The sequence below is a fragment of the Sceloporus undulatus genome, chromosome 2 (genome assembly GCF_019175285.1).
Source record: "Sceloporus undulatus isolate JIND9_A2432 ecotype Alabama chromosome 2, SceUnd_v1.1, whole genome shotgun sequence".
Classification (NCBI taxonomy): domain Eukaryota; kingdom Metazoa; phylum Chordata; class Lepidosauria; order Squamata; family Phrynosomatidae; genus Sceloporus; species Sceloporus undulatus.
The window spans coordinates 111,188,769-111,199,420 of NC_056523.1; the positions used below are offsets into that span (position 1 = coordinate 111,188,769).

Sequence of the window (10,652 nt, forward strand, 5' to 3'; positions counted from 1 at the left end):
CAAACTCTGGTCTCCAGAGTCATAGTCCAGTGCTCAAACTATTACATCACACTGGTTCCCACCCCTGTCTCATGCCAAATCCTTCATGGCAGACAGTCCCATTTTGAACACATTTGCTAGAGTACTCCTACATTCCCTCCTTGTCATCATCATCATGTTCCAGTTCCAAGATGGAACTCTTTGACTGTGACATAGGCATCACCTGGAGTAACAGCAGAGTTACACTGGTGAACAGAATTCATTTGTGGCAAGATGAAACTGAAACCAAGATGTTTCCTGCATTTCTTATGCTTAGATAGAATGTATTGCTTATTATCTGTTAGAAATGCTAGAGCCCTGACAGCCTACTTTTCTCTTCTTGATGTTCATAATAAGAATGCTTTGAATAGTAAGTACAATAGAGCAATTAAAGGAAGGGTGCAAACTATAATTCCAACATAATCTCTCTGTTGCTGTTGGTCAGATCCATTATGAATGTGTCTTGTTTTTTCACTTTAAGTGTGAGAAAGCAGCAGGATGAAATGAGGAGGCTGAGAATGCTGGAGGATACTTTTGGGTGGCCATAGCATTACTGAAAAGTTTAATATCTAATGGAGCTGGACTGATTCTTATTGTTGTTAACTGCCCTCGATTCAATCTTGACCCATGGCAACCCTGTGGATAAGACATCTCCTAGACTCCCTGCCCTCCACTGTTCTGCTACCCATGTCCTCCTTAATGGAGTCCATCCATCTAGCATGTGGCCTTTCTCTCATTCTGCTTCTCTTCACCTTTCTTAGCCTTTGTGTTTTCCCCAGTGAGTCATGTCTTCTCATGATGTGTCAGAAGTACGACAACCTCAGTTCTGCTTCCATGGAGATTTCTGGATTGATCTGCTCTAGCACCCATTTGTTTGTCCTTTTGGCTGTCCATGGAATCCCCAGCACTATTTTCCAGCACCACGTCTTGAATGAATTGATTCCCCCCCCCAGCTTCTTTCTTTCTATATTCATCATTTAGTCTAGCATGATTGTTTCCAATGGTGGGCAGCCAGGTTTATTTAGGACGTTTATAAGCAGAGCATGAAGACAACAGACACTTCTTTGTTTATCCTATGCATCTGTTATTCAGGGCCCCAAATAAGTGTCAAAGCACACTCATAGGCACAACAAGGGACCCTATCACATGGGGTTAAAACTCTGGCTTACCTTTCCCAAATTCAGTCCTAATTTGGGAGAAAGCCGGGTGTTATCACAAAGAAATCACCGCCAAATTGTCACCTGGCTTCCTCCCAAATTAGGACTGAATTTGGGAAAGGTTCCATAAGTTTCCAACTATGGCCACCGAAGTGGCTTACAGGACCTGGGCTACATCCAGGATGGACCTGGGCAGCAATTCAGTGGTGATTTCTTTGCAATAACACCTGGCTTCCTCCTGAATTAGGACTGAATTTGGGAAAGGTAAGATGGGGTTTTAACCCTATGTGATAGGGTCCAAGGTCTAACACTAAATCCATCTAAAACAATAGAATGGGCTTGAGTAATTAAAGTGCAGGATGGGCAGGCGATCCAAAGAGCTGAAACCCCCTGCTTTTGCTTCCATCCCTTGGAAATACTTTTTAAAAAACAGGAGTGTCCTCACCTTTACAAAAACAGTTTGAGATAGGAAAGCATTGATCCATACAAAGTACAGCTCACTGCTTCCATCTTGCAATTTAAACCATCTCTCTTTCACCTTATGCACCACTGTCTATACTAGATGCAGTCTTTATCTCCTTGAATTTTTGCATATCCTAGACTAAAAGTAGCGGGGTGAGAAAGTCTGTTCTAAATTCCCAAAGTTTTCATATGTGTCCCTTTATTGTACATTCAGTAGTTGAATATTGCTGGTCTTCCTACAAATTCATTAATGCAACATCAAGCAAAGTCAAGTCCCAGTCTCCTTTGTAAGTACTGTAGAACAGCCAAATCCAAAATGGACCAGAATTTTTTAATGCTGTATACACTTTAAAAACAACAACATATGATTCTGGGTGAAGGTGACACTTTGAGACAACATAACATTTTGGCCCTTCTCCTTCATTATAACTATTTTTGATAGAGGACACACTATCACTGTGATGACAATTGTGTTATTTAACAATATGTGCTGAAGAAAAAAACAATAGAGGAGCTCCTTTCTGAAAAATAGTTGGAAGATATCAGTTTCAAAGTTTTTTTGTATCTCTTGCCTCTGTTAATAATCATTCAGCCTGCCTGTTAATCAGTGTTTCTCTCTGTACTATGAATTAGAACATACTTCATATAAACATGTATAGTGAATTATATTGATTAGATATTTTGAATGGACTAGGCCTAATGCAACATTGTTTTCCAGACCTGCAGTTTTACAATTTTCTTCATTATATAACTAACCTGACCAAGGCTCAGATCATGCTGGTGTTTGACTTGCTGGATTGGAATGGAAAAGGAGAGGTCAGCTTTGATGAATTCTACATGTTGGTGTGCATCATAATGTCTCATGAGGCAAGTTAATTTAGTTCCTATAGGTGGGTGCGTATATAGAAAAATTCTGTTTTGTAGTGGGTTGTACTGAAGATCCCATAAGCAAGCTTCTAGGGAATGCAACAAGGCTTACTATCTCCTTTATTGTGCTCTATGCACACACTAGGGTTGCCAGATTGAAAACTGGAGAGGCCTCCTGTATCTTTAATGGTTATGTAGAACATCAACAATTTAAAATATGTGGATGACACTATACTACTAGTGGAAAACATTGTCTTGGTACAATTACTAAGGAAGGTCAAGGAAGATCTTGAGTGCAAATGCAGGCTTGCTGCTGAAAATAACGAAAACTGCTATAATGACCACAGAGGACCTGCCTAAATTCAACCTAGATAATGAGGAAATTGTAATTGTTAAAAAATTATCATACCTTGGATCAAACATTGAACAGAATGGAAACTGAAGCCAAGAGATAAGAAGAAGACTAGGAATAGGAAGGGCAGCAGTGAAAGAACTAGGCAAGATGTAAAACTGCAAAGATATACAATTGAGCACTAAAGTTAGAATCATCCAAGCCATGATATTCCTCGTCTCCATGTAGAGATGTGAAAGCTGGATAGTGAAGAAAACAGATAAAAAGAAAAGAAACTAATTTGAGATATGATACTGGGGAAGAGTGCTGAGAAAACTGTGGACAGCCAAAAAGACAGACAAACGGGTTCTTGATCAGATCAAGCCTGAAATACCCCTAGAAACCAAAATTATCAAATTGAGGCTGATGTATTCTGGCCACATCAGGAGAAGACAATAATAATAATAATAATAATAATAATAATAATAATAATAATAATAATAATAATAATAATAATAATAATAATGTTTGTTTATATACCGCTTTTCCAAATTAGATCAAAGCAGTGTACAATAGGAAGTACAATACAGTATCAAAAGTCAAAATAAAACATAACAGGCCTCTCTCCCCCTCAAGATGGTGGTTGGAAGGAGGGCTCTTTTTCTTTCAGGCCAGGCCTCTCTCCCCCTCAAGATGGTGGTCGGAAGGAGGGCTCAGTGACTCATGACTCAGTGGAAAAGACAGTAATGCTAGGAAAGGTAGTAGAAATCACACCAGATAGATAGACTGAATTGGGGAGGCCATGGGCATGAATCTGCATGATTTAAGCAGAGTAGTGGAAGATAAGGGGTCTTGCAGATATTTCAATCACAAGGTCACCATGCGTAGAGGTCAACTCAAGGGCAGTTAACAACAGCAGCAACCATAGTAAGAAACTTCAGCAGGTGTTGCTTGTGAGACAGCCAAGTAACACCTATTAAAATTCCCTCTTCTGTACAAATGTTAAAGGTACAAGAGCTGTCACCAGTTTTCAATCTGGCAATCTATCAGACCTGCTTCAGAGGTTCTAACCCTCAACAGCAGATTTAGGGAGTGCACAAGAGAATGAGGAATGCATTCCATCAGTTATTTTCATTCCACTGGCAGACAGCCAACATTGGCTACAACCCTATATTCTAAGCTGTTTTTAGTTTAATGTTTGCTTAATTTGATTTGAAATATTAAATGGGATAAGGAGGTGTTTACCCACAGGTAGAGAGAATACCAATGCTCACCAAGAAAAGAAAACTGGTTCTTCATAATGGGAAGGTTCTGATGTATATTCTGATCTTTGTAAACCATGATTTATAAAATCAGAAACAAGTGTCAGGCTTGCATAGTTATCCCCTGTTCTTCTATTTACTTGGTACGTATCTCATGCTCTGGCACAGAAATCCTGTTTTGCTTAAACCAGAGAGTTCTTCCGGGATCTATAATAGGTAACTTTGTTTTAATATCAGCTGTCTTAATAGGTCCTGATTCTGGCTTAAGATCTTACTTAGCAAACCAACGTGACACTATGCTAGAAGCTCTTCACTGCAGTCAGGATGAGACCTTGATTTCCACACTTGTTTCCAACTATAATTGCTAAAGTCAGGAATACCACATCTAAACTTGCCCATTAACTTTAGGTATAGGATTACAAAAAGGAAACCAGAAAGTGTTCTGGCACATTGGCATTTCTGCATCTGATTTCATGTAGTAGTAACAGGTACAACTGCTTTTACTGAAACCTTTACTTGGCAAACTTCACTAGTTTGTCAATAGCAACAGAACCAGTCTACTTCAAAGTAAAACCAAAACCGAATACTTGGAATGAAAGTGAAAGCATATATAATGACTTACCTTGAGCATGTTTCAGTATCATGAGCCTACTGATCTGGAGGAAGCCAAACAGTTGCATCATTAGGGTTGGTGTCTCCTGGTGCAGTAACACATTGTGCTACCCCCTCTGCCCCATTGACCTCCTCCCATACTATACCATACAGAATGCTTAGTAATATTTTTGTACTAATGCTACTCATAAATCATTATTCCCATATATCACTGAATGTAATGGTAATAGTTGTGACATAAAACAACTAGCTAAATTAAAATTATACCTTTAAATTACAATATCATAAGCAAAGCCTAAGTGAATTTACATGTACATCGTTTCATGTTGTTAAAGTGGACATTGATAAGATTGGATGTTTTAAAATAAAATTTTAAAAGACTTTTTTAAATTTTAAAAATGTTAAAACTTTTAATTTAAAATATATATATATTTTAAAAAACTAGGGCCTCTCATTTCTCTTCCCACTGAGACTCACCCCACTGACAACATCTCTTCAGCATTTTAAAGGAATGCAGGCAAACGCCACAGCCTCTTTCTGCCAAAAGGCAGATGTCTGGAGGAGCAATGGTGTCACCTTCCTTTAGGATGTGATCTGGTGTGGCCTGCACTCCTCACACACCTCTGAATTCAACTACCTTTTCTAGATGAAATTGGTAGTCTGAAGTAGACATGCCTTGTCTGGTGTGTAGTCTTAAATTCTTTCATTGTCTCCAGGCCTTGGGCAGCAGCTCTTCCCAACTTGTTGCTCTCCAGATGTGTTGAGTTAGAACAGCCATTACCCTCTGTCAGCACAGCTAGTGGTCATGCTGTATAGGGACAATGAAAGCTGTAATCTTACACATGTGGTGGGTACCAGGTTGGATAAGCCTGCTGAATAGTATTTCAGCACAAAGACAAGAAGAGATTTGAAGAGGTTGGTTATGGGGATGTACTTTGAATGCAGAATCCCTGCCTTCCCTTACCTGTCACTCCTTTTGTGGTGTATGGTCTTTTCCAGTGTGGCTAACTGTTCTGGAAGCCTGCAGTGTTGAGGAGCATTCAGGCACCTGGATGTGTCCTTGAGCTTACACAAGCAATGACATGCATTTACAAATGGCTTACAGTACGGAAGGTGTCAATGGTAAACACAGAGGGGGAAATTTCTAAAGTGCATGATAGCTATTTAGAAAAGTAAAACAAAACAAAACAGAATGCTAGCTTTTCATCTACTTTGGCTTTGCATTGCTGGAAGGTTGCCAATCCAGTATTTTGAGCTGGGAAGTTACTAGACCGGATAATCAGCACATTCACATCCCCATGTGACTGATATAACTAAAGAAAGAAGGGGAACTCATGAGGTCAGCATGAGGGAGAGGGATTTCAATTTCAAGGCAGGGTGTGGCTAAGGAACATGACCTGAACCAACTGTAATTATTTCCAGATCCTCTAAAAGTCATAACAATTTACCAGTTCCCTTTTCTGAGTAAGGAAACTAAAGCCTGTTACCGACTGCCAAAATAAAGCTGCTTCGGGTCTCTTTGGAGGTATGCTGTTTAAATGATGCATGCATCCTAAGAATCTGAAAGCTGCACCAAAGCCACACTCCATTCCTAAGCACTGGAGGGCAGCTTTGGTGCAGCTTCCGGATTCTTAGGATGCATGCATCATTTAAACAGCGTACCTCCAAAGAGACCCGAAGCAGCTTTATTTTGGCAGTCGTGGGTTACAAACCACTGCTTTGCGGCAGTCTCCCAGCGCTACTGTTTGCCCCACGAGGGAGTCGCAGCAGCCAAACCACGCGACTCCCTCACGGAACAAAAAAGGAGCTCCAAAATGGAGCTCCTTCTCGCGGTGTGGCTATGACACCGCAAAGCGCCGCTGGCGCACTTGCGGCGTCATAGCCGCCGCGACACATGCGGAAGCACAGCGTCCACTATGTAAAATGGTGGCAGCCGTCTGGAACGGCTGCCGTCATTTTTTACACGCAGAGCACGTATTAGGGTTAGGGAGGTGCGGAAGCACCGCACCTCCCTAACCCTAGTACGCGCTCCGTGCGTACTTTAATGGCGGTGTGTAACTCGCCCGAAACAGGCCTAAGTATTACATTATTATGTCTTCTCAGTATTTCAAACAATTGGGCAGAATCCGATCAGCCTTGCATTCAACTTCAGTGGAGCCTATTGGGAACAAGAGTCATTCTGGTGTTGACTTTATCTGTTGCAGACAAAATGTGACCCTCCAGCTATAGTTGAATTGTAGCTCTCAGCACCCCTTCCCATTATCTATGCAGGCTAGGGCTGCCAGCTGTTTCAGTCCAGTAACAGCTGAAGGAGGTGCTTTGCCCACTCTGACCTAATATAGGCAGTTTGTTTTGGCACCTGGAGTGACCAAGATGGGACCAAAGGGCTGAATTCTTTTTTCATTACATGGAGATGCTGTGCTTGTTAGACCAACACCCTGCAATTAATCTGTGTTACTCTTCAATTGTAAAAGTGAAAGTAAGCAGCTGGAATTTGTATATGCATTCAGTAGCATTGGTGTGTGTAGGGAGGGGGGTGGCAGAGTGCAGGATCCTTAAGGCATTACTAGATAGCTTCAGTTACATTTTATATTAAACAGATCAGGACAGACCCAGCACTGAGATATGTATGGAGTTATATATTTATTTATTTAGGTTATTTACATGACACCTTTCTCCCAAAGTGGGATTAAGACAGTACTCGTTGGTAAAGTTTCCTATTCCACAGCATTTAAATAAAATGATTCCACTACTGTGGTGTAGTGGTTTGAGTGCTAGAGTATGACTCTGGAGACCAAGGCTCAAATCCCCACTCAGCCATGGAAACCCAATAGGTGACCGGAATGTACATATCAGGAACACCCAAAGCATCTATTCTACATCCTCACTACCATCGCTACCAGTAAAAATAAAACAAATTAAAAATCAGAGGAACATCTTTGTCAGTGCTTAGTTTATCCTGGAAAACCAGGAATTGAGATCAGCAGGAAAAGTTAATTTCTTTCTTCTTTTAACTTCATTTCTTGGACCAGAATCACCTTGAAAAGCAGTTCATGTATCGTCATTGTCATGCTGTTTTTGAGTTGTTGGATATCGACGGAGGTCACACAGTAGGCCCTACAGAGTTCCAAGCCACTCGCTTCCTCTTCAATATTAAGAAAAGTGAACTAAGCCAGATATTCAAGGATTTTGACATCTCTGGTGATGAGGTAACCAAAGGTGGTGGGAGGAGGCCTTGGGTCCACCCTACCTTACTGTCTCATGTGAATAGTATGTTTGGCTTTCATTGGCCTGAAAAAGGCCCATCTGAGAATGAGGTTGTTTCCTCATAGAGAAAAGTGTGTTACACATTCCTATTCTTGTTTCTGTATGGCTCATCTACATCCTAAGAAAGCACACCGTTATTTCTAACTGGGGGGTGAAGGTGGGGAGGTACCTTGACAGCAGTCTAAAGATCAGTGATCAGAGATCAGAAAGGCTGTTTAAAGCCCTTGGCAGTTCTTTGTATAGAAGTGAGTTCTGGCTTGCAGACTGGGATACTACTATAGCACTTGGATTTATTTCTGAGTAAACACCAACAGAATTGAGCTGTGCATATACACGGTGAGAAAATATCCACATTTACATTTTTAGTTATGAGATAGCCCACTCACTTCAGTTTTAGACCTACCCTTTGCAAACTGTGAGGCCTTTCCCAAACTGGAATTAAGCCATTTAACAAAATATAAAATAAAATCCCCACACTTGTTTTATAACCACAATTGGAAACTATGGTAGTTCTAATGGTGGCAGGGAGCTGGACCAGATGAGCTTTGGTCTCTCTTCTAACTCTATGATTCTCTTTCTCTGGCATGATTTGTTAATGTTGATGTCAGTGTCCCATGGACATGGAGGCTCTTCTCCCCAGATAGCTAGCAAACCACCATATACATACAAGGCAGGCAACCTTGAAATCATTGTTTATCCAAAATTCAGAATTAATTTTAGTAGGTGATGAAGGAATATACAAATGAAACCCAACTGGTCCATTTGATATAGTTGGTTATATTATCTATAGACATTCAAACTACTATGAATTTGTTTCACTACCTTTCATTTTTTTATTTTTTTTGGTAATAGGACTTTATGACTATCCAAGCACACAACCCGTAAATATACCAAAGTTGCTCCACCCTTGGGACTTGGATGAGATGGCTTCTGAGGCTTGAGGATAAGAGCTAGCTGTTGTGCCCATACATTCAGCTGACAGAAGGAGTTTATCAGCAGAGTGTGGAAGAACTTCACTGTCCTTCTAAGATCTGCCAATGTGTGGAGATTAATATCTGAAATGTAAAATGCTAATTCACCTCCCTGACCTCACCCCTTCCACCCAACATTGTTTCTGGGTGGAAAGGGTACAATTCCCTTCTGGAAGAAATCTGATGGTTACCACTGCAGAAGACGAATGATTCAGGATTATTGCTGCATTTCCAACTACAACTGCATGTGGCTAACCTATCCTACATATAGAGATATTGCTTCTTTAGTTACATATATCATTTGTATTTTAATGACTATGACCTTGGCTGGAGTTTCAGGAGCACTAGCACTAAGGAGGGTGGAAGGAAAGGTGATGGAAGGAGTGGTGATGTTTGAAGGGTGGAAACTAAGCTCTGACACACCATTTCATAAACCAACCATCCATATTTCACTAAATTGTTATTCTATTTCTCTCTCCTCTTTTTAGCAACTGAACTACAAGGAGTTCAGGATGTTTACAATCTTCTGCATTGACAGACAACAGAGAAAAGCAACAGAGAAGTTGAAAAGGCAAACAGATAAGTCTGAAGAAGCTGAAGCTGAGGATGAAGTTGAGGATGAACCTGGAGAGGAAGAGGATGAAGATTAATTCACTGAAGATTAACTAGATGTGGAAGAAAACAGCAGTATTCCTCTCATAGCCAAAGTTAAAACACAAAAGAAAAAAAAACCTATAAAGAGGATTTTGACTATTAAAAAACCTAGCCACCTGAAACTATTCAAAGAAATCACAAGAGACCAGTGACTGTGCTAGACTATATAAATATTAAAATATTAAAATTTTATTTTAAAATGGCAGATCATTTGTTTTTCCAGAAAGTAATAGAAGATCTATGCTGAGCTTTCTGTCTTTGTCTATTTTGTGAAGAACACAAAGAATAGATCAGACCTTTAATGATACAGTTTACTTCCATATACAAATAACTAGTGCACAAGATACTAATGCGTCAAAGTATTATTGAATCTCTCTCGTGTTCTTGGAATTCTTACCACTCACATCTCCTTGCTACACATATTTAAACATAGACATGACTACCCAAATGATGCACATCAGAATTTAACCAAAAGTCATGGTACACCATGGTAAGGGGCTCAGAGAACACCACAGAGACAATCATCCAAAGTCTGAGACACTTGAATATGCAGTTCATTACAAAAGCAGGTAGAATTATTTGGAATCATATTCAGATGAGGCAAGCATATAGAGATTGTGAAATGCACAGAGGAAATCTGTGGCAGGAAGAGGCCTGGGTGACAGAAGACAGTATGCAAGAGGCACAGAGAAGTCGGAATGTCATTTGATGGAAGAAATGACATTAAAGTGTCAATATTACTTATCCCAAAATGTGTATGTGTTTGTGTGTGTAAGAGGGCTCTTACTCAGTGGTCCATGGTGACCAGAAAACTCATGTTTTGAATAGAGGCATCAGGATTACATGAGTACTTCTTTAGAAGTTATTGAAGGCATATAGAGAAGAAGGTGCAGACTGCTGCCTAGATGCATGCAATAAAAAGGCTGTGATGGGGAGACCATGGCCAGGCAAAACCTTGATGGGTTCCTGTGATCACTCTGCCTCCCCTGTGATCCTGAGGTGGGCATGGTGGGCCCTCTGCATCAGTCTTCCTGGAGGCAAAAGCAGAATG

General features: G+C 40.4%; 1 protein-coding gene across 1 annotated transcript; it reads left to right on the forward strand.

Annotated features, from left to right (window-relative positions):
* Positions 1–249: 249 nt before the first annotated feature.
* On the forward strand, positions 250–10,286 carry EFCAB9 (EF-hand calcium binding domain 9). Its single transcript, XM_042451287.1, has 4 exons — positions 250–388; positions 2,356–2,504; positions 7,742–7,918; positions 9,436–10,286. The coding sequence occupies exons 1-4, from the start codon at positions 253–255 to the stop codon at positions 9,595–9,597; spliced, it is 624 nt and encodes a 207-aa protein (XP_042307221.1). The 5' UTR covers positions 250–252; the 3' UTR covers positions 9,598–10,286.
* The last annotated feature ends 366 nt before the right edge of the window (positions 10,287–10,652 follow it).